At 41.0% G+C, this 22509-nt stretch overlaps 1 protein-coding gene and 4 non-coding genes across 9 annotated transcripts in view; 4 read left to right on the forward strand and 1 right to left on the reverse strand.

Moving 5' to 3' along the window:
* The first annotated feature begins 6 nt into the window (after nt 1–6).
* The window catches only part of SPICE1 (spindle and centriole associated protein 1), a 31038-nt gene continuing 8535 nt past the window's right edge, over nt 7–22509 (forward strand). The window contains exons 1-11 of one of the 5 annotated variants that reach the window (XM_010718824.2): nt 7–115; nt 511–558; nt 1039–1185; nt 5065–5167; nt 5923–6044; nt 10158–10258; nt 10595–10731; nt 10961–11101; nt 11899–12164; nt 21339–21470; nt 22063–22210. In XM_010718824.2, the coding sequence (XP_010717126.1) occupies nt 26–115; nt 511–558; nt 1039–1185; nt 5065–5167; nt 5923–6044; nt 10158–10258; nt 10595–10731; nt 10961–11101; nt 11899–12164; nt 21339–21470; nt 22063–22210 (1435 nt within the window). In that variant the 5' untranslated portion in view covers nt 7–25. The remainder of the gene's footprint in view (nt 116–510; nt 559–1038; nt 1186–5064; nt 5168–5922; nt 6045–10157; nt 10259–10594; nt 10732–10960; nt 11102–11898; nt 12165–21338; nt 21471–22062; nt 22211–22509) is intronic. The other 4 variants (XM_010718813.2, XM_010718820.2, XM_019618436.1 and 1 more) reach the window with 4 other exon arrangements.
* On the reverse strand, nt 9579–9660 carry TRNAS-AGA. The gene has a single exon. It is a non-coding gene; the product is annotated as a tRNA-Ser (tRNA).
* TRNAS-AGA lies at nt 13048–13129 on the forward strand. The gene has a single exon. It is a non-coding gene; the product is annotated as a tRNA-Ser (tRNA).
* TRNAS-AGA lies at nt 14479–14560 on the forward strand. Its single transcript has one exon. It is a non-coding gene; the product is annotated as a tRNA-Ser (tRNA).
* Nucleotides 17441–17522, forward strand: TRNAS-AGA. Its single transcript has one exon. It is a non-coding gene; the product is annotated as a tRNA-Ser (tRNA).

Below are 22509 nucleotides of genomic sequence, written 5' to 3' on the forward strand. Positions count from 1 at the left end.
CGCTCGAGCCGCCGGCGGGGCGGCCATGTCGCTGCTGAGCGGGCCCCGAACGCGGCTCCGCGGCGCTGCCAGGAAGGGACCGAGGAAAGCGACGGTGGCCAAGCGGGATTGGGACGTAAGTGCTGTCTCTGCGACGGGGGCGGACGGCTCGGCTCCGGGCAGGACGGGCTTCGAGCGGGGCTAGGGGAGCCTATTGTGGCGGCTCGTGGGCGCTGGGCCGCCCGATCCGGCCGTGAGCGGTTGGGGAAAGGTGGGGGGGGGGGCTCTGAGCGGGAGTGAGCCAGCCACCATCAGTGCTTCGCACAGCCAACTCCCCTCCTCGTTCCCCTTCCCTCCGGAGGCTTAGTTGTGTGGGGTGGTTTTCCCGTCCGACCTTTTTCACCGGCCTGGAGAGAGCAGGGGGAGTTGGGAGTTCCTGAAAGTTTAGATATTGATGCGTACCGTTGTGTAATTTTATCCTTTTTCTCCTCTTTAATCGCTTTTGATGTGTTCTCTTGTTCCTTTGTGCAGAATACTGTCCACGATTTGACGGTTCACCGTGCAACTCCTGAGGACATCGTAAGTGTAACATCTGAGCTGGTTCTACAAATGGTCGTCTTGACGGCCTCCAGGCAGCTACATTAGCAAGCACTTTACGTATTTGTATTTAAACTATATACATATATCAGCGTTAGAAGAAGAGTGAGAATTTCACTGATCATTGACACAAGCATTAAATCAGGAAAATGCAACAGCTTTCTACTTGGGAATGTTTGTGGGTTTTTTCTGTGTTGAGAAAACTCTTGATTCAGTGATGGCGGGCAGATGGAAGCTGTGAGACTTCCTCCATTCACCTTTGAAACTGCTTTAAACATGGCTAGTATTGGTGGCATTTGACACTTGAGGATGTTTGTGAGGTTTTTGTTTGTACTATCATGAAATAAAACAACCAGCATGTGAATGGTAAAATCAAGATAGAAGAGTTGTCATCATGGTCTTCCTAGTTTTTCTTTTACATTGTACTTTCATTTTAAACTAGTTTCTTTCACGTTCACATAGCTGCGTCGCCATGAAATACACAAATCAAAAAACAAAGCACTGGCACATCTGGAACTACAAGAGAAGACACTGAGAAGAAAATGGAAAAAGCAAAAACAGCTGGCCCCTGATTCTTTGGAGAAAAGGAAATTGGCCCTAATGCATGAGGTAAGAGCAAAATCTGTGCTTTCAGCCTGCTGCAAATGATTTGCAGTAGTAGTAGAAAACTGCTTTTGCACATCAGTGAAAAAAATTAGTTCCTCTTTTTGTATAGTTGGCCTTCATGTGTGCATACTTTCTTTTTCCTCTACATGCGGTAGCTTGGCATAGACTGTGTAACGTCTTACCTGTACAGTTAGAGTATTCGCGTGGACTGTGTATGCCCTCTGTAATGCTGTAGGCCTCCTTGCATCTGAACAGGAACTCTTTGCAGAGTTAAGCTCTGTGCTTTGAAAAGGATGCACGTTGTTTGTGTCCTCGGTCCGATCTTGCCTCCTTTTCTCCCTGCCTAGTATTTTTCTTTGTTTGATGAACACATGAGCATTTATAATTTTGAGAAGGACATCCTTATCTGCCATTCCTTATTGACACAGGGGAAATGCAGGGGACCAAAAGGTGAAAGGCAAGAAGGAAGAGCTTGTCTGGAAGGAAAGATGATGAAACAAAGGTTGAGTTGGCTGGCAGACAGATCTGTCAACTGGGAGTATAAATGTTTGTTTACTAGGTAGTTAGTATTTTCTAACTGAAAATACTTTTTAAATTGCTTTTGAACTTTCTACAATAGCAGCAAAACTAAGTTTAGTTTGCAGAGACAGAGGCTTTCAGTGGCTGACAATAGATTTCTCTGTTAAATACCATCTTTTTGTTTCAACAGCAGGATATTACTTGCCAAATGTCATGAAAACTGATCTCAAAATACAGTAGCTTTGAAACTTCATCAGCACTTGGACAAACCCAGAGTTAGTCTTGTTCATTATCATTCAATATCAACAATGTTCACCTAGCAGATAAAGTAATGATGTACTAATTCAGCAGTCCTGCATATGCACAGTGGGTTAACCATCAAAGACTTCTGTTTCTCATCTTGTTTTTGTAAATTTTCAGAAATCTTGCTGTGAACTTTGAGAACATTGAAGCATAGACAGAAACAAACGAAAGTAGTAGGTGATTTTTAAAACCTAATAAATTCGTATTTAATATCTTTCTTGTCTCCAACCACAACAAAATTTATGTTAAGGATATTTGTAACCAAGAATCACTTTGATTTAAACATCTGTTATTTTCACGCTTTTATGCCAAGTCCATTTTAGGGCAGTATTCTAGAAAAAACCCTGTAGGCTTTTATACAAAATTCCCTGGTGCAGGCTAGATCCAAGAAAAATTCCTTCTAGAATATATATTTATACCAAGTGTAGGTAGGGCCACAAGCTCTTAAGTGTGTTTGGACTACTTAATACATGACTTGGTTGTTTCACACACTTGGAATAGTCTTCTATATTTCTTGCCATTTGTAATGACATTGCACTAATTTTAATTCCTCCTGAGCAGATTTCTCCCTTGTATTTAAAAGAGTAGTTTTAATCAACATATTATATGTCTAGTTTTGAATCTGAGAAAAGACTGTTCTAGATAGGAACACGTGATTCCAGGCAAGATGAAACACATGCTGCTATTGCTGCTTGATGTACTGGCATCTTCTTGAGTGTGAATTATAAATATGGAGAAGAGTCACTATTTTCCTGAATCCCCAAGTTAAATTCTGTTAGTCACTGGTCCTGTTGTTCAGTGTAATTGAAGAACTTCTTCAATCTGCATTTTCCAGTATGGCCTAAGCACTGTGGGTTATCTCCTTGCTTCTGTTACTCAGTGATCTTTGTTTACTGTTGCATGATCTCAACATCCTAAGCCCCTTGAATCTTAATCAACTGGAAGCAAAATTTAGGAAGATGCTGCCAGTAGCATATCTTTTCTTTTATCTATATGTTGACAAAAGAGAGTAAAAATTACCAAATGGATGAGCTTAACTTTAAACTTTTGAGGGAGATGCTTGCTAAAATTCTGAAGGAAAAATTATGTGACTCATTTCAGTTACTGAATTGTGGGTGGTCCTACAGCCTGTTTCTAAAATAATGTCAGTGCATTACACTGAAGGGTACATAGTGAATGATGTATAGTTGAAAAGGTTAGGATTAGTCCTGTTTAATTATCTTTAGTAACATTCTGAATTTTAATGAAATTTGTGAGTGCTACTAAAGTGGGAGAAGGTACAGCACACAGTGAGTATGTAGAGGGAGTGTAAATGGGCCTAGATCTGCTGATAGCAAACAAATGTAAGCTAACTTACCTTAGGAACCATGGTCTAAATAAACATTCTTAAATGTTGAGCAGAAGAGCAAAGTTTTGGAACCTAATAATGCTGATCTAGTAGCGAGCATGAAAACAAATTAGTCAAGATCAGTTTTGTTGGAGTAAGCGTGTCACCTTAGTTTTCATTGCTTTCAGCAAAGGAGTCATGTTTTGGAATAGGTAAGCATTCTTACTTTTTTTCCTCTTTGGCCTTGCATGACATTATCTAAAAACGTGCTTAATTTTATCATTAGATGGCTAAACGCAAAGTTAGTATCAAGGATAAAAAGTAAATGATGATTTGGGGATTTAAATATATAAGATGATTACAAGAGGTGAATGTTCACTGATTTGCTAAATTGATTATGAGGAAAAGTGATATACTGCAGTGTAATTCAGTCTCAAAAGACTAGACAAATGTGTAAATGAGCCTTGCAGACATCCAGGTCAGTGCAGAAGGAGGGCAGGAGATGCACCACATGTGGAGCAGAAGTTACATGCAGCCTGAGGAGAGGCCTGTGGTGGAGCAGGCTGTTCCCCCTGCTGCCCATTGTGTGCTACATGAAGCAGATCTCCATGTGCAGCCAATGGAGGAGCCCATGGTACAGCAAGTGGATGTGGCCTGAAGGAGGCTGAGGCCATAGTGAGCCCTTGTAGGAGCAGGCACCAGGCCAGGGCTGCTGCCCATGAAGAGGAGCCCACAGTGGAGCAGGAGGTCTGGGGTTGCTGCCACCTGTGGAGACATATATGGAACGGTTCCTGGAGGGCTGGCCCTGTGGTATGGAGCTGTGCTGGAGCAGTGCTTGAAGGGCTACAGCTTGAGGGAAGCCCACACAGGATCAGTTTGGGAAGGATGGCATCCTCTGGAAAGGACCTTGAGTGGTATAGAACACTGGACTGTGAAGATGAAAGAGCAGCAGATGAGTGGTGTTATAGACTGACACAACCCACACTTACCATCTGCTCTGGCTGCTCAGGGAGAAGAAATTGAAGAAGGTGGATGAGGGGAAGGTGTTTTTTCTTTGCTTTTAGTTCTCACTGCTCTCCATTTCTAGCTTAATGAATGAAACTACTAGTTGGTGAGTTTAGAATTGTGTTCTGCCCACAGGAGACATTTTTCCATCAACTTCAGTTAGCAGTGGCTGAATGTCCTTTTAAACTCAAAAACTTCCCTCCTTAGGAGGCAGTTTTCATGGTTCCAGTAATAGACTTCAGATAGTGGGAGAGGGAGATACCGTGAATATAGAAGCTGTATCTTTTGAGAAATGCGTGGACATGGCCAAAGCATTTTGTATTGCCAGATGCAGCCACCTATTTATGTCTGCTGAAGTTTGTATGAAGGTATGAGGCTTAATTTGAGGCAGGATTTCTAGTAATCAAGACTGAATGAAGCAAGTTGGTCTGAAATATTTGGATCTAATCAACTAGTTCAGTTCTTGGTTGTCTGTCAGATAAGTCGGTGTTGACACTTCTGGAGAGATAACAGTTTAACTTTTCAGAAAAATGAGGTGAATTCTAGACATTTGGAACAGATTACAGTTTTCTTATCTATCTTAATTAGGACCTAGCCGCACAGTACCTACTTTGTAAACTACCACCTTAGCTATTCTTTTGTTAGCTGTTTTGAAGAACAGTACTCAAAAACAAAGGAAAAATCATTCTGCACAGTATGAAATATTTCCTTATATGCTATACTTTCAGATTCTCTCTGATCAATATGATTTGCAAGATGTATTGAAACGGTCTGATCAGGTTATGGCTGTGGTAAAAGACATGTTTGGGAAGGCCCCTCACACGCGAACAGGTAAACTACCTCATTTGTATGTGACAGTGCATTCAAGACTAACTTCTTGCTTCTCATAGTCTTGAGTTACAAAGTATTCTTTGTAACTGTTTTTGCCTGATCATCTAATGTGATATGACTGATCATGTTTATGTTGGATGAAACACAGATGAGGATAATATCTAATGTGGCAGGAAAAAGTGAACTGTGGCTGGTTATTCCACTGTACGAGTCTATAATGGAATTTCTGATCACTTACTCTAAAATACCTGATGCTGATTTCTGCAACCAAGTTACCAACCAATACAGAGCACCAGTTTTTGCCATGGTAGTAGTTCTCATTCTCATTTTTGCCCAGATTGCCTCGTTGTTCTTAGGTATTGTTGAAGATATATCAGTAACTTGTGAATAAATCTTTTTCCATTTTTTTTATCCTGGTTTATGAATCCTTTCACTGCTGAAAAGGATTGGCCATTTGCACATGAGATGTTAAGCTTATATTTTGCCTTTAGGCTGCAGTTCTCTTGCATTTAATTACTATTCCAAATGACACGCTTTTTCTGCACTAGTTTATTTACACAGTTGAGAAGGACAGGAGCCTGATATGTGGTTGAATGTATTGAGATAATTCTACGGCCTTTGTCAGTTATTCAAAACAACACATATCATTGTGACTGTCTCTGTGCAAAATGCAGGAACTTGCATTTTGGTACTTAGTCCTACGATGTACTGACTCAGCCCTTTCTGTTCTCCCCTGTTTTGTCTGATTCCTCTAGGTTTCCCTAATGTAACAATGGCTCCTAACTGTGATTTAGAATCATCTCAGGGACCCATTGTACAAAAATGGGAATCTCCCACTCAGCTTTCCATCCTTAGTGAATCTGTCATGGATTCCCAGGTAATTAATTTATATGTATGTTCCATGTTTCTTGTTTGCACAAAATAGAGATATTCAAAGGTAGAGTTTCCCAGCAGACCTAAGCATTTCTTCTAGGCACTGTATACAGTGCTAATAACAAGCGGAGAAAACTGCATTAAATTGACATGAATTTGTTTTGAGAGTCTGGGAATCATGATTTTTTTTTTTTTTCTTAACTTTCGAGTAGAAAAAACTTCCTAAGTCTCACAATAGCAAGCTCTCCCTTTTAAATTCTGGAATTTTCAGTATGAGAGTGAAGTAATTACAGGCTTAAAAAAAATCCAACGGCCCAACTCTAGTGTCACTTAGACCTAATTGCTATCCATTCAAATATGCCTATCATTTTTCTACTTGTGCCTACATATATAGGTGTGTAGCCACCTGGGCTGCAATTTACATGTGATCACACACATGTATATGTATCCCAGGTAATTCCAAAACCTTGATTAGTCCTATAGGTTTTATTTTTAATACCTCACGTTATTGTGCAATTATTTAGATTGTGTAAAAAGCTTAATGCTTGTTTAAATTTGTTCAGAATTTTAGTTAGAGTGCCTCAAGCATTCTGTTTTCTTCTCATAGCATGACTTATAGCAGGAATGTGTACTTTGGTTTGAGAAGTGTAATATGACACTACTGAAAAGTAGCTCAATCTGATGAATAACAGAAAAGCTATGGAGCTAAAAGTGCTGATGTCATATTTTCATGTTTCCCTATTCCTATATTTTATTATCTTGCACAAACGTCTGCATTCAGAATTGTAGTAGTGCTCATGTAGTCTGATAATTTCAGTATGTGGAGTTTTTGTTTTGCTTTGCTTTTACAATGGAAAAATAACTGTAGCATTACCGAGTTGTATCACTGGATGCATGCAGAGGGATAGGCATAGATTTTCAGAAGAAAATAGTACTGATAGATGTCTGCCTGAGTGTCTCTGAGATTTTTCTATTCCTTATATTCCTGTGAAAATCCCAGTTAAACTCATTCTGGTGATGCACACCCAGAAGGGCAGAAACATGGTAGTTCGAGGAACACTAATTCCAAATTTGATTTGCTTTATGTGAATACAGTATGTGGGACTGTATTTGTTGTGTTTGTGTTTTACACATAGAATATAGACGTATAATTATGCAAATCTCATGATAAGGTTGTTTAGTTTGTAATGTCAAATGACTGAAATTTTAGATATGTATAGCCTTTTAGATATATATCCTTTCTAAAACTTAATTATATATATATAATTTTTTTTCCAACTTACTCCTATTGTTGAGCAAGGACTTGCTGGACAAACTGAGGGATAAAAAGGGAAAGTATAGGCAATGGAAGCAAGGATGGATGACCTGGGAAGAATATGGGGTTGCTGTCCAGTTATGCAGAGATAAGGTCAGGAAAGCCAAGGTGCAGATGTAATTAAAATTTGTGAGATATGTAAAAAATAACAAGGGTTTCTTTAGATAAATTAGTCAGGAGAGACAGGCAAAGGAGACTGTACCCCCTCTGGTAAATGAGAAGGAAGAACTGGCTTCAACTGATGTGGAAGAGGCTGAGGTGAGGTAAAGATGAGTTCTTTACTTCGATCTTCGCTGCCAGTAAAGCTTTCAGTGTCTGTCACGTTCCTGAACCTCCGGAGGGGATTAGGGGTGTCACGGAGTTATCTAGATCAATCTGTGCCCATGACAGGGAGCAGCAGGCCCATGGGCCCCTTGGCCCAAAAATGGGAAGGGAAAAGGGGAAGGGTAGGGAGATGGGAGCTGGGCCCAAAAATAGAACAGCAGCAATGATCTAAGGAGGGAATCTAATTTTACTAAATATGATATCAGAATGCAAGATAACACAATATAATACAATATAATTGGAATTGAGACTAATAAATCAAATAAGGTAAGAGAGAGAGAACATCCGAAACTGAAAGCCTTACTTTGAACTGAAGGTGCACGGCTTGGGAGCACACCCACACACTGCCAAGCAGCGAACAAGAGAGAGAGGTCCCGTGATTTATCTTCCTCTCTGAATGTGAAGTCCATTGGGATAAGTAGTTCTTCTCTTTTGAGAACCAGGAATCTGGAAAGTTGTCAGTTCATGGAACTGGAGTATTAACTCTTTAATTCCCCATGCTTTACATGATATTATGATGTGGAATACCAATAACAAAATTATAAAACCATGACAAGGAGAGTGAAATCCCTCCTGCGTTAAGAACAGAGCAAGAGTTAAGAACTGAGACTGCCTCTTGAGGCTGAATGTATGACTGTCAGCAGCAAGGTTAGAGCTACTGTCTGGAGTTCAGTAAGGCCTTTGACATGGTCTCCCATAGATAGCATCCTTCTTTCCAAATTGGAAAAGTATGGATTGATGGGTGGACTGGTCGATAGACAAAGAAATAGTTGTAAGATTGTACCCAGAGAGAAGCGGTCAACGGCACAACGGAAATACAGGCCATTAAGCCTCACATCTGTGCATAGGAAGATCTTGGAGCAGATCCTCCTGGAAGAGAGGATAAGGCACGTGAGATCAGAAGGTGGTCTGACCCAGACAGCAAGACTTCGTCAAGGGCAGATTGGCCTGATCACCTCGTGGCCTTCAGTGAAGGACTGACAGCATCAGTGGACAGAGGAAGAGCAAATGAGGTAATCCATCTGGACTTCTGCTAGGCCTTTGACATAGTCCCGCATTACCTTATCTCCCGCATATGCTTATCTCTTTATTGGAGAGATATGGATTTGAAGGGTAGACTATTCAGTGGATAAGGAATTGATGGGATGGTTGCAGCCAGAGGTTTGTAGTCAGCGGCTCTACATCCAGGTGGAGAATGGTCATGAGTGGCGTGCCCCAGGAGTCCATCTTGGGACTGGTACTCTTCAACATCTTTATCAACAACACAGACAGTAGGATTGAATGCACCCTCAGCAAGCTTGCTGATGACACCAAGCTAAGCAGTGTAGTTGATGCTACAGCCGGCAGAGACACCACCCAGTGAAATCTGCACAGGCTAGAGAAGTGAGCCAACATTAACCTAGTTAGGTTCAACAAGGCAAGAGCAATGCGTTGCACCTGGTTTGTTACAGTCCCAGATTAGGTTTACGGACTGGGAGAAGAACTCATTAAGAGTAGCCCTGTGGAGAAGAGCCTGGGGAACCAGGTGGATTAAAAGCTTAACATGAGCTAGGAACGTGCTCTTGCAGCCCGGAAGGCCAAATGCATCCTGGGCTGCAAAAAGAGGGTTGGACAGCAGGGAGGGGAGGTGACTGTTCACCTCTGTTCTGCCCTCAGGAGGACCCAGCACAAGAAGGATGCAGAGTTCCTGGAGCAGGTCCAAAAAGAGGGCCACGAAGATGATCAGAGGACTAGAGAATGTCCTCCAGGAAGACAGCTTGGGGGAGATGGGTTTGTTTAGCCTGGGGAAGAGAAACCTCCAAGGAGAGCTCTTTGCATCCTTTCACTGCCTGAAGGGAGCTTATAAAAACGGATATCCAAGCCACGAGCCACGAGTTTCTCCAGGAAAAAGGAGCACTTCGTAGTCGGCAGGATTCGAACCTGCGCGGGCAGAACCCAATGGATTTCTAGTCCATCGCCTTAACCACTCGGCCACGACTACTGCACGTTATGGGTGTGCACCATCTGCCTCGAGGAACACTATAAAATTAAGAGCAATTTGTAGATTGAGCGACTGGATGACACCGTGGTCAACCTCATCTACTGGGAGGTACCCTGGCCCATAGCCACAGGGTTGGAGCGAGGTGGTATCTAAGGTCACTTTTGCTATGAAATAGAGCATTGGGATTTAGGTAACATACTCTGCGGCATCTGTTAAGGGTGCATATATAGAACTGCCATAATCTTTTTCACAATTTCTCAAAGGCCCTCTGTATCCATGAGTCACTCCTGCATCTTGAATAGCTTTGGGTTAGAGATAACTTTTTTTTTTTTTTTAAATTAAAAATTCCACACAGCTTGCAGGTATTGTCTTTGTGGGATTGCGTTTATCTGCTGCTCTGCATTGCTGTTGTCAGCACTGCATCTCATATCTAATTTCTTCCTAGAGACCGTTTGAAGTTACTCTGAGGTCTGTTTTATTTCTTTGTCTCAAAAAAGGCTCTTAATGAGGGGGAAGAAGAAGAGGCATTATCCATATGCCAATCAGAAAATGGACAGCACGAATCTCTGAATTTCAAATCCAGTATCAATTGTGACAGGTCAGTGCAAGTATGTCTATTTAGGTTTTCACCCTTTTAGCACTAGAACTTAGTGTTAAACTAGGCAGTTATAACTGTGTTAGAAGATGTTGTATGAGAATAGTTAACTCAGTTTTGTGTGGTTTCTTTCCTGTTTGTGTGATTTTTGTTCCCCTCACACTACTTTCTTGTCCTCAGAATTCTAAGGAAAGCCTTTGTGCTAATCTTAAACCTGTGAATGAGCTTGAATGGAGAGATCCCCTGAGTAGTTACAGAGAAACTTTTTCTAGATTGCAGAAATAATCTCAAGTCATGCTACTATATCGTGATTAGTTGTTATGCTTGTTTTGAATGTAGGCTACTTCGTATATTGAGAGAAGAAAATTCCTCAGCAAATTCTGAGTTGTGGGCTGAAAGGGATTTGAGAAAAACTACTGTATCACAGGAAATACCTTTGACTCCAACAATTGCATCTTCATCATTGGAACATTCAGGTTGGGTTTGCTTGATCACAGCCTCTCAAGGATTGTTAAGCTGTTTACAGGACCCTGTCTCGAGTTCCTTATCTGGGTTGAGATGAGAAATAGAGATATGTTAATTTGGCTTAGATGAATTTTCACACTAAGAAGCCTAATTTTCTAGTATTTGTAATATCTTTATAACATAGGACTATTAAGAACATAACTGAAAGCGTGTGTTTTTTTTGCTTTGTATTTAAATCAGCCCTCAATGCTTCCAGTGTAGTCAAGAGAATCCATTCAAGACATCAGAATCAAGATGAAGAAGAGACTGTAGACTCTGCTTATACTGTGAGACAAGTGCTGAACCCAAACTCAAGAAAAGAGAAGCAAATTTCAGCAAAAAGTTTAGTACTTTCAAAAACAGCATTCTTCCCTTTGACCAAGGTTCTTAGTATCATGGGAAAATGTGTCTTGAAAGGGGATCTTTGGAGGTCATCTACTCATGCTCCCTGCTCAGAGGAGAGCTAACTCCAAAGAATTCAGGGGGGCTCAACTATCCAGGTTTTGAGCATTTTGTAAAGGTTGACATTCTGCAACCCTTTATATAGTATATTCCAGTGACAAAGCAAAGTCCATAGGAAGGAGGAAATGATAAATACAATTCTGTGATGCAACCCATTTTCTTGCTAGGCATAGAGTTCTCTCCTTTGTGGTGCTTTTCTATTTCTTTTACAACTTTCTGGTCTATGCTGCACAGATATATATATGACGAATTTTCATCTCCTTATTCTGCACATCGTTTATACCTGTTGTCAATCCTCGTATATGACTATTAACATGGAAAGATTGTTGTAGAAGTTAGTAAATACAAGACCTGAAACCAGCTGATGTTATTCACTGGGTGATCACTAGCAAACTGTTTCTGTGCTTCTAATTTGAAAGAAGAAAAACAAAAATAGATGTCTAAGATAAATGCACCAGTGAAACTTGAGTGGAACCAACATGATGGCGTAAAATGTATTTTTGGATTATTGAAAATAATTGGAATGTTTGGGGACATTCTTTGACAGTCCAATACAGCTCAATGCAGAAGAGGACCTCTCCTTTGATCTATTTCAGTAAACAGTATAATTTCATTCTTACTTGCAAAGCTTTCTATACAAATTGAAATTTCAATGACTTTTTTTTTTTTTTCCCTAGTGAAAAGGAAACAAATTGCACAGAATTCTACACGGCAGAAGAGAGATGATTCTCCTGCTTATTCAATCCCCATGGACCTTCAGAGGGACAGTAAATCCAGCCTAGATGTTCTCAGCTGCATGATACACGAAGTGGAGCATGAATTAGAGGAATATGAGCGATGTACAGGACGTGAGGTTAAAAAACTGCAGAAAAGTGAAGGCGTCACCGGATTTACCTTGTCACTGGTGAATGCTCTCTGTCGTTTGATGCGCTACCTCAAAGAGGTGAGAAGACTTTGAGTTCCTTCTGTAGAATGAGTGTAAAAGGATATAAAATTACTGTAGAATTATCAACTTTGGTCTTCCCTGCCTCCTAGTTACTTTACTTTGAAGTCTAATTACTACTACTTATTTGAATTGTATGCAATTTGCAGGTAAAGCTCAGCTTGTTAGAAACAGGGATCCCTAATGAAAAGGGAGGAGACAATTACAATGAAAGTCTCCTGGTGACTATTCAAAAAAAATATTAATGGAAATATATTTAAATTTAATTTTTTACATGTGTTCAGAATTGTGGCAGGATAATAACTACAACTTTGTTGATAAATTTATTTTCTTCTTTCCCTCACAAAATGATATGACTGGAGCTACAAAAGTGTACCCAAATCCTATTTTTATTTTCTTTGAGAGATTCCTTGGCTTTCTTCTTCCATTTATATCAGCAACTTCATCTTAAGCAAGAACAACATGCAGTGCTGACAACAGCAATGCAGAGCAGCAGATAAACGCAATCCCACAAAGACAATACCTGCAAGCTGTGTGGAATTTTTAATTTTAAAAAAAAAAAAGTTATCTCTAACCCAAAGCTATTCAAGATGCAGGAGTGACTCATGGATACAGAGGGCCTTTGAGAAATTGTGAAAAAGATTATGGCAGTTCTATATATGCACCCTTAACAGATGCCGCAGAGTATGTTACCTAAATCCCAATGCTCTATTTCATAGCAAAAGTGACCTTAGATACCACCTCGCTCCAACCCTGTGGCTATGGGCCAGGGTACCTCCCAGTAGATGAGGTTGACCACGGTGTCATCCAGTCGCTCAATCTACAAATTGCTCTTAATTTTATAGTGTTCCTCGAGGCAGATGGTGCACACCCATAACGTGCAGTAGTCGTGGCCGAGTGGTTAAGGCGATGGACTAGAAATCCATTGGGTTCTGCCCGCGCAGGTTCGAATCCTGCCGACTACGAAGTGCTCCTTTTTCCTGGAGAAACTCGTGGCTCGTGGCTTGGATATCCGTTTTTATAAGCTCCCTTCAGGCAGTGAAAGGATGCAAAGAGCTCTCCTTGGAGGTTTCTCTTCCCCAGGCTAAACAAACCCATCTCCCCCAAGCTGTCTTCCTGGAGGACATTCTCTAGTCCTCTGATCATCTTCGTGGCCCTCTTTTTGGACCTGCTCCAGGAACTCTGCATCCTTCTTGTGCTGGGTCCTCCTGAGGGCAGAACAGAGGTGAACAGTCACCTCCCCTCCCTGCTGTCCAACCCTCTTTTTGCAGCCCAGGATGCATTTGGCCTTCCGGGCTGCAAGAGCACGTTCCTAGCTCATGTTAAGCTTTTAATCCACCTGGTTCCCCAGGCTCTTCTCCACAGGGCTACTCTTAATGAGTTCTTCTCCCAGTCCGTAAACCTAATCTGGGACTGTAACAAACCAGGTGCAACGCATTGCTCTTGCCTTGTTGAACCTAACTAGGTTAATGTTGGCTCACTTCTCTAGCCTGTGCAGATTTCACTGGGTGGTGTCTCTGCCGGCTGTAGCATCAACTACACTGCTTAGCTTGGTGTCATCAGCAAGCTTGCTGAGGGTGCATTCAATCCTACTGTCTGTGTTGTTGATAAAGATGTTGAAGAGTACCAGTCCCAAGATGGACTCCTGGGGCACGCCACTCATGACCATTCTCCACCTGGATGTAGAGCCGCTGACTACAAACCTCTGGCTGCAACCATCCAACCAATTCCTTATCCACTGAATAGTCTACCCTTCAAATCCATATCTCTCCAATAAAGAGATAAGGATGTAATGCGGGACTATGTCAACGCCTTGCAGAAGTCTGGGTAGATGACATCGATCAGTCTCCTTTTCCTGGGTTTTGCAGTCACTCCTTCATGGTAGGCCACCAGATTGATCAGGTACTATCTGCCATTAGCGATGCTGTGCTTGTTACTTTGGGTCATCTCCTCTTTCTGCATGTACCTTATCATAGCTTACAGAAGGATCTGAGGTAAGGCTCACTAGATCTCCTCTTTGGCTTCATTTTTCAGGGTGAATAGTCATTGGAAAAAAGTGAAAAGTGTTTATATATTAAATGTAGCTCATAACACTTGTTCTCCATTAAAGTTGCAACGTGAAAGCAGAGTATGAAATTTGTTTAGTTTTTTTGTGTGTGTGCAGTTACAGGGAAGGATCTTTTTATACCGCCAGTGATGTGTTTTCTGTTTAGTAGGAAAGCATCAACTTAATAGCATCTAATTTATGTTATAAATACAATAGTAATTGTCATCCTTGTTCCTCAGGGCAGAGAGTGCACACCCATAATGTGCAGTAGTCGTGGCCGAGTGGTTAAGGCGATGGACTAGAAATCCATTGGGTTCTGCCCGCGCAGGTTCGAATCCTGCCGACTACGAAGTGCTCCTTTTTCCTGGAGAAACTCATGACTCCAAGCTTAGACAGGTGTGCAGTTCTCTAGGTACAAAAACTGTCTGGATGCCTGGGCCTAAGGAATTGTGGTGAATGGATTTATATCCAGTTGGAGGCTGGTCAAAAGTGGTGTCCCTTAGGACTTCATACAAAGAACAGCAAAGCTGGTGAGGTGTCTAAAGAGGAAGTCTTTATGATGAGCAGCTGAGGGAACTGGGGTTGTTTAGCCTTGGGAAAAGGAGACCTTGTTGTCCTCCTCATCTACCTCAGAGGAGGTTGTAGTGAGGTGGGAGTTTGTTTTCAATTCCATGCAGCGAGTGAGAGGACAAGAGGCAATGGTTTCAGGTTGCATGGGGGACATTTAGGTTGGATCCTAGGAAAAATTTCTTCACTGAGAGAGTTGTGAAGCATCTGGACAGGCTGCCCAGTGAAATAGTTGAGTCACCATCCTTAGAGATGTTTAAAAGATGTGCTGACAAGGGATGTAGTGTAATAATACAGTTGACAGTACTAAGTTAGCACTGAGTTAAGTCATAGGTCTTTTCCAAGCTAAATGATTCTATGATTCTGTTATCTTCACTGTCTATTCCTCTTTTCATGCAGCTTTAAATTATGTTTAGAGTTTGCAAATTTACTGGGAAGATGTACAGCTTCTCTGTACTTGTTTTTTTTTTGTTTTTTTTTATAAAAACCAGTGCCTGTGATGCTGGGAATAAAAGTGCTTGTGTGCACCGTCTTGCCTCCTCAGTAGTATTAGTAAAGTTCCAAAGTCAGCATTAGGTAGCTGGCAATACGTTTCAAGATAATAAATTGGTATTGGCTATTTAAGATGTCTCTGATTTCAGGTAAACAACCAGTCTTCATGACATACTGAAGCCTATAGGAAGGCTCCCTTTTCTGAGGAGAAAAAGATTTTCCAGTTTGCTGCAGAAAAGCCAAATACAGTCAATGATAAAACTTGCTGCTTGATTTATTCTCAAAAGAATAATAAAAATTATGAGGAAAACCTTGAATCAGTGAATCTTGCATGAAAATTGTATTAATAAATGATTTTAAAAAAAATCACTAAAAGAAGAAGATAGTGAATATGAGAGAAGCTAGGAAAAAAAAAAAGCGCCTGCTGAAATGTTTGACAACAGATAGGAAATTCTTAAAGGAAAGCAGATAAACCTGACTTGAATCACAAGTCTCGGGTTGGAAGGAACCTCAGAGTCCATCCACTTCAAACCCTGTGCCATGTACGGGGTTGTCAGCTGTTAGATAGGCGCCCAGGGCTCCATCCAAACTATCCTTGAACACCTTCAGAAATGGGACATCCACAACTTCTTATTCAGCAGTGGTGAAACTGCACCTTGAATACTATACTCAGTTTTGGGCCCTTCCTATTAGAAAGACATCAAGGCCCTGGAGCATGTCCAGAGAAGGGCTGCAAAATGGATGAGAGGACTGGAACACAAATCTTATAATGAGCAGCTTAGGGAACTGGGATTGTTTGGTCTGGAGGAGAGGAGGCTCAGGAGGCATTATAGCTCTGTAGAGGTACCTGGAAAGAGATTGTGGCAAGGAGGGGGTCAGCTTCTTCTCCTGTGTAACTAGCGATCAGAACTAGAGGGAATTGCCTCAAGTTGTGACAGGAGATTTAGGTTGGACATTAGGAAAGATTTCCTCTAATGAGTTAGGTATTGGAATGGGCTGCCCAGGGAGGTCGCTGAGTCACCATCCCTGGAGTTTTTCAAGAAACATTTAGATGGTGCTGTCAGGGACATGGGGTTTAGTAGGGAAATATTGGTGGTATGTGGGCAGTTGGACTGCATCATCTTGGAGGTCTTTCCCAACCTTGGTGATCTTGATTCTCTGGTCAGTCTGTTCCAATGCTTCACCCTCTGAGTTAAGAGTATCCTCCAAACCATCTAATCTAAATCTCTTCTTTTAGTTTAAAACTGTTCTCCCTTGTCTTATCACTACTTGCCCATGTAAAAAGTCCTCTTTTAGTTCCTCTTCAGACAGTATGACCGTTGGAAAAAAATGTTTTAAAATCTTTCTCAGTGTGTATAATGATACAAAAAAAAATTGAAATTCTATTTATTTGTTTATTTCCTGTAGGGATGTGCAGTAACTTACTCCTGTGCTACACCGTATTCAATTTACATGCAAGAAATTACTTTGATTAAGACCTGTGTTGCAAGCAAACAGTAAATATTCAATTCGGGAATGAGAAACTGCTATTTTCAGAAGATGGGCCTTGGCTGAGAAGAGCTTATGTTTTAAATGCAGCTCATAACACTCGTTCTTTGTTAAAGTTGCAGTGCTTGAGCAGGATAATAAATTTGGAGTTTGTGCAGTTACGAGGAAGGACATTTTTGGACTACAGAGGGAGAGATCCCAATTTAGTAGGAAAACATCAAATTACTAGCATCAAATTCATGCTATATTTGCAGTTATAACCCTATTTAGTTTCTCTTTATGTTCCATAGAAGTTAGTTAATGCCAATCTTCATAATTCCTTCAAAACTGCTCATGGATTTTAAATGTAGCAACTAAGAAAGAAAGATAGGTCATCTATAAAGTAATCATCTGATATATCTTAAAGGCCAAGGAGTCTGAGTTTTGGTAGAGGCTACTGTGTTGTGAAAGACGTATCCTGACTCCGTGTTTCTAATTTTTACTAAGTACCTCTTTTTTAATCTAATAGTTGTCATTTCATCCTTCCAGGAGTTGGTTGATTGCATGCAAAATCATCTTCAACTTGTAAAAGTGTACTGTCCAAATTCATAAGTAGAAATGGGCAGCAGTTACTCAAGCTACAAAGTGTGGTTGATTGTCATCCTTGTTCCTCGGGGCAGAGAGTGCACACCCATAACGTGCAGTAGTCGTGGCCGAGTGGTTAAGGCGATGGACTAGAAATCCATTGGGTTCTGCCCGCGCAGGTTCGAATCCTGCCGACTACGAAGTGCTCCTTTTTCCTGGAGAAACTCATGACTCCAAGCTTAGACAGGTGAAAAACTGTCTGGGTACCTGGGCTCAAGGAATTGGTGGTGAATGGATTTATATCCAGTTGGAGGCTGGTTGCAAGAGATGTCCCCAGGGATTCAATACCTGGAACAATTCTCTGTAATGTCTTCATTAAAGATCTGGACATGGGTTCCTAAATAAGTTTAAATGTCATCTACTGTCCTGGATGAACAAGGAGATTTTGCTGAGAGTCTGGGGGGGAAAAAAAAGAGTTTACCATCTTTGGAAGAAGGGTCAGTCAACTCGGGAAGAGAATGAGGATGTTGCTGTGGTATGCATGGGGAAAATTAGAAAGGCCAAGCAAGAACTTAATCTGGCCATGATCATTAAAGATAACAAGAAATGTTTTTATGCTTCTATAAACAGCAAGAGGAGGGTCAAGGAGAGCCTCCCACCTTCATTTGGTGCAGCAGGTAACATTATCACTGAGGACAAGGAAAAGGCTTATGTTCTCAGTGCTTCTGCTGTCTTTCATAGTCAAACGAGTACTCAGCTTTCTGAGTTGGAAGACAGGGATGGGGAACTGAATAAGCTTCCTGTAATTCAGAAGGGGAAACAGTTAGCAACCTGCTACTTGATCTGCACTGTCCCAAATCCATAGGACCAGATGGGATCCACCTGAGGGTACTGAGGGAGCTGGTGGAAGTGATTGCTAAGCTGTTTTCCATCATTTATGAGCAGTCCTGGTCAACTGGGGAGGTCCCAGACAGTGGGACCTTGCAAATGTGATGCCCATCTACAGAAAGGATCAGAAGGAGGATCGGGGGAACTACAGTCCTGTCAGCTTGACCTCAGTATTGGGAAAGCTTATGGAACAGATAATCTTGACTGTGATTGTGTGGCAAATGCAGAACAACCAAGGGATCAGTTGTAGCCAGCATGAAAGCAGGTCCTACTTGTCCAGCCTCATCTTCTATGACTAGATGACCAACCTAGTGGATGAGACTGTGGACATAGTCTACCTGGACTTTAGTAAAGCCTTTGACACTGTCTCCCACAGCATCCTCCTGGAGATGCTGGCAGCTCATGGCTGGAGCTGGACAAATGTATTCTCTGCTGGGTAAAAAACTGGCTGGATGTCTGGGCCCAGAGAGTGGTGATGACTGGAGTTAAATCCAGCTGGTGAGTGGTCACTAGTGGTATTCCTCAAGGGTCAGTATTGGGGTCATCCCTGCTTATTGTTTTTATTGATGATGTGAACAAGAGGATTGAGTGCACCCACAGCAGTTTGCAGATGACTTGAAGTTGGGAGCAAGTGTTGATCTTCCTGAGGGTAGAAGGGCTCTGCAGGGGGATCTGGATAGTCTGAATCGATGAGCTGAGGCCAATTGTATGAGCTTTTAGCAAGACCAGTTACAGGGTCCCGTGTTTTGGTCAAAACAGCAGGTTAGCCCATGTGTCATTACAGGCTTGGAGCAGAAAGCTGTGTAGGAGGAAAAGGATCTGCATGTGTTAGTTGACAGCAAGCTGAATGTGAACCAGCAGTTGGCCAAGAAGACCACTGGGCATCCTGGCTGGTATTAGAAATAGTGTAGATAGCAAGACCAGGGAGGTGATTGATTGTCTCCCCTCTTCTCAGGCACACCTTGAATACTACATTCAGTTTTGGACCCCTCACTGCCAGAAAGACTTTGAGGCCATGAGAGCGTGTCCAGAGAAGGGCAACTAAGTTAGTGAAGGGTCTGGAGCACAAGTCTGATGGGGAGCAGCTGAGGGAACTGGGATTGTTCAGTCTGGAGAAGAGGAGGCTCAGGGGAGACCTTACTGCTCTCTACAATTCCCTGAGAGGAGGCTTTAGCAAGGTGGGAGTCAGTCTCTTTTCTCAGGTAACGATAGGATGAGAAGTAATGGCTTTAGGTTGCACTGGGGAGGTTTTGATATTAGGATAAAATGTCTTCTCAGAAAGAAGAGTGAAGCATTGGAACAGGCTGCCCAGGGAGATGGTTAATTCACTGTTCCTGGAGGGTTTTCAAGAACAGGATGGATGTGGCACTGAGTGACATGGTTTAGTGGGCATGATGGTGATGAGTTGATGGTTGGATTGATTAAGATGATCTTAGAGGTCTTTTCCAACCATAATTATATAAAATGTTAAAATTACTTTTTTTTTTTTTCCTTTGCCGTTCTTCAAGATGTTATTCCTTTGCAAAACTCAGGGATGAATACGTAGCAAGATGCATTAATGTAATGTGTGCATACTCATATGTTCTCTGTCTCTGCTTCTGAGTATTCTGATGCAGTGTTAAAACAAGTTTACGTGATTATGGGATACTCCTGGCTGTAGGCTGAAATGAAGACAGTTTTTTCAGGATATAGCAAACTTACATTCTGTCTGATATTCCTATCATCAGTAATTATGATGAATATATATAGTAGCTACCTGACAGTCTCCCCCATACATAAATGTAAGATGCATATCTGTGTGGAATCTTTTCCTTTTAGACTAATTTAACTAAATTTACTAAATTTACACAAGTTGCAGTAGCTCTTCCACTTACTTGTAGGCATCCATATAGGCTTCATCACTGCTGCCAGGGTTGGAGTTCTTATTTTGTGCTTTCTCTGGTTTCTGAAAAGGTAGGGTTATGTTTGTTTACATTTGCTACATCAGTTTGCTTCACTTGCATCAATGTGAAAAACCTATTCTCTCTGCCTGGAGGAGAACTAGAAAATGGTTAGATCACCTGATTGGCTTAGGTGAGATGTATCTGAGTGTCTCTAGTAACAATTACTCTGGTTTATTCTCAAAGATATCTACTCCTTCATTCATTCTTTGTAGCTGCAGAGCTGTTTTGCCCTCATGCTTGGTGTTTTTTCCACATCTGATACCAATGCTAATAATAAATAATCTTCGGTACATGACAAGCAGCTCTTGTAATTCTGCCTGCACAGAGAAGAGTACCCAAACTGCTTTTCAGGATCCTTTTGGAGATGGGATGTATGTCTTTTATTCAAGAATTTCTTTGAGTAAATGCAGGCTACCATTTGTGGCACGGGCTCATTTCCTAATTCTGATGTATCTGATGCTCTGTAAAACATCTGCTCTGCTAGCTGGGGCAAAAATGGCAGTCGTGGTTTGTTTACCCAGTAGAGGTGGGAGGGAGTCTCTGGTGTTTTGTCATGTACAGGAAGCCTGTCTGCTGCTTTACCTACCTTAAAATTGTAGATCAGCTGTGTCTTTTGAGGGTAAAAGGTTCGTTACAGTGAGATCTTTTGTCTTGTGTTCCAGTAGATACCTCAACGCTTTTCTTTTATAAAAAAAAACAAAGCATACAAAAAAAGGAAACCTAGAACTTTTTCTCTCTGTGAGAGCAGACATTAAAAATCTAGTGCTTTCTCTTTTGTCTGTCTTTATTAGTGAATTAAGAAAGACAAAGATAAGGAACAGGGTAGCAACAGATAGTGACAAGCATTAGTGTACCCAGAATTATTTCATTACTACATGGAGAAGATTCAGCGCCTTAAAAAATGATGTCCATTCAGGGAGGCAGATGCTTTTTTCTGCCTTTGTTGTTTCAGCCTGTAAAAGTTGTAAGGATTTAAAGGATTCCCTCTGGTGTTGTGGAGTAACAAACAAAGAACAGTAAGCTCACTGAGAGTTCTCAAACACTGAAGATTGGATTTTGTAGTGAAGGTACTGAAGTCAGTCAAACGACAGTGGGAAGAGCTGTTACAAAATAATGTGTGTGAGTCATTCCTGTTTTCAAATATTAATTTCTATAGTAGGTTTTTAACTTTTTCTCCCTCTTCAGAGTGAAATGCAACTGCATGAGAAAGAGATGATGAGGCAACATCATGAAGAGATGTTGAATGAGCACAGAGAACTAATTGATGCTCTGACTGCTGAAATACTTCTAGTAAGGGAAGAAAACATTGCTATACAGGTACTAAGCCCCTTTCTCCAACTTGCTAGAATACTGAGTTTTGCTACAAGCATATAGATTGAGATGCATTGTCTGTATGTTCAGGAAATAAAATGATAGAATTAAATGAGGAGTCTGAGAATGTCAGCTTTGGGATGGGGATATTTGTAAACATTTTATCTTTATAATGTTTAACTTTAATTCCTGAGAAAATGCTCATTCCCTGCAACTGACCTTTTTTTTTTAATTACATACAATCTAATGATCTGCATCTGCAGCTACTAGAACTGTGAAATAGAATAAACATAATACTACATTCTGATTTTTTTCAGTTTGCAGTGATGGTAGATTATTGTTTACATCTGAATTGAAACAATAAATCAACTTTGGAGAAGAAATGAGATGATAAGGAAGAGGGAAAATGAGAATTTCTTTGATGCAGGAGAAAAAAATAAAGGATAAATGTAGAGACATGGGTAATTCATACCTCACTGCAATCTCACAAATTCATGCAGAGATATTAAGAGGCCACATTTCTTCTCAGTGCTGCTTGCAATCTATAGTTCTCTGATTCATATTGCTAGAATAAAAATATTTCTCTCTTTTTCCTTAGAAAAAGCTTCAGCAGTACATAATCGAAACAGATGAAAAGATGACTTCTCTCACACAAGCATTTCAGGGCCTCCATTTGGTAGAACCTAGAAGAGAGGAAAGTCCAAGCCATTTTGGAATTGCACAGAAAAGTCTATCACGCATCCAAGGTAATGTGTATGCATGCGTGAAGGAAATGGGAGTTGTGGCTACTTCCATTCTTACAGTGGAAAATGTGGTAGTTAATAGATGTCTGTTTGAATAAATGCATCTTGTAAACTTGAATCTCACTTCTGGAAATTCATATGCTGTGGGTTCTGCTGCTAACATGAGCGCTTATCTACAGATTTATTTATTTTTTTAGATTTATTTATTTATTATTGTAAGCTGAATTCCATCTGTCTCAGTCTGGACTTGAAAGTTATCCATATAAACAATCCTGGACTTTTGACAAGTCATGTGCTTTACA

Source organism: Meleagris gallopavo, chromosome 1 (genome assembly GCF_000146605.3).
Source record: "Meleagris gallopavo isolate NT-WF06-2002-E0010 breed Aviagen turkey brand Nicholas breeding stock chromosome 1, Turkey_5.1, whole genome shotgun sequence".
Taxonomy (NCBI): Eukaryota; Metazoa; Chordata; class Aves; order Galliformes; family Phasianidae; genus Meleagris; species Meleagris gallopavo.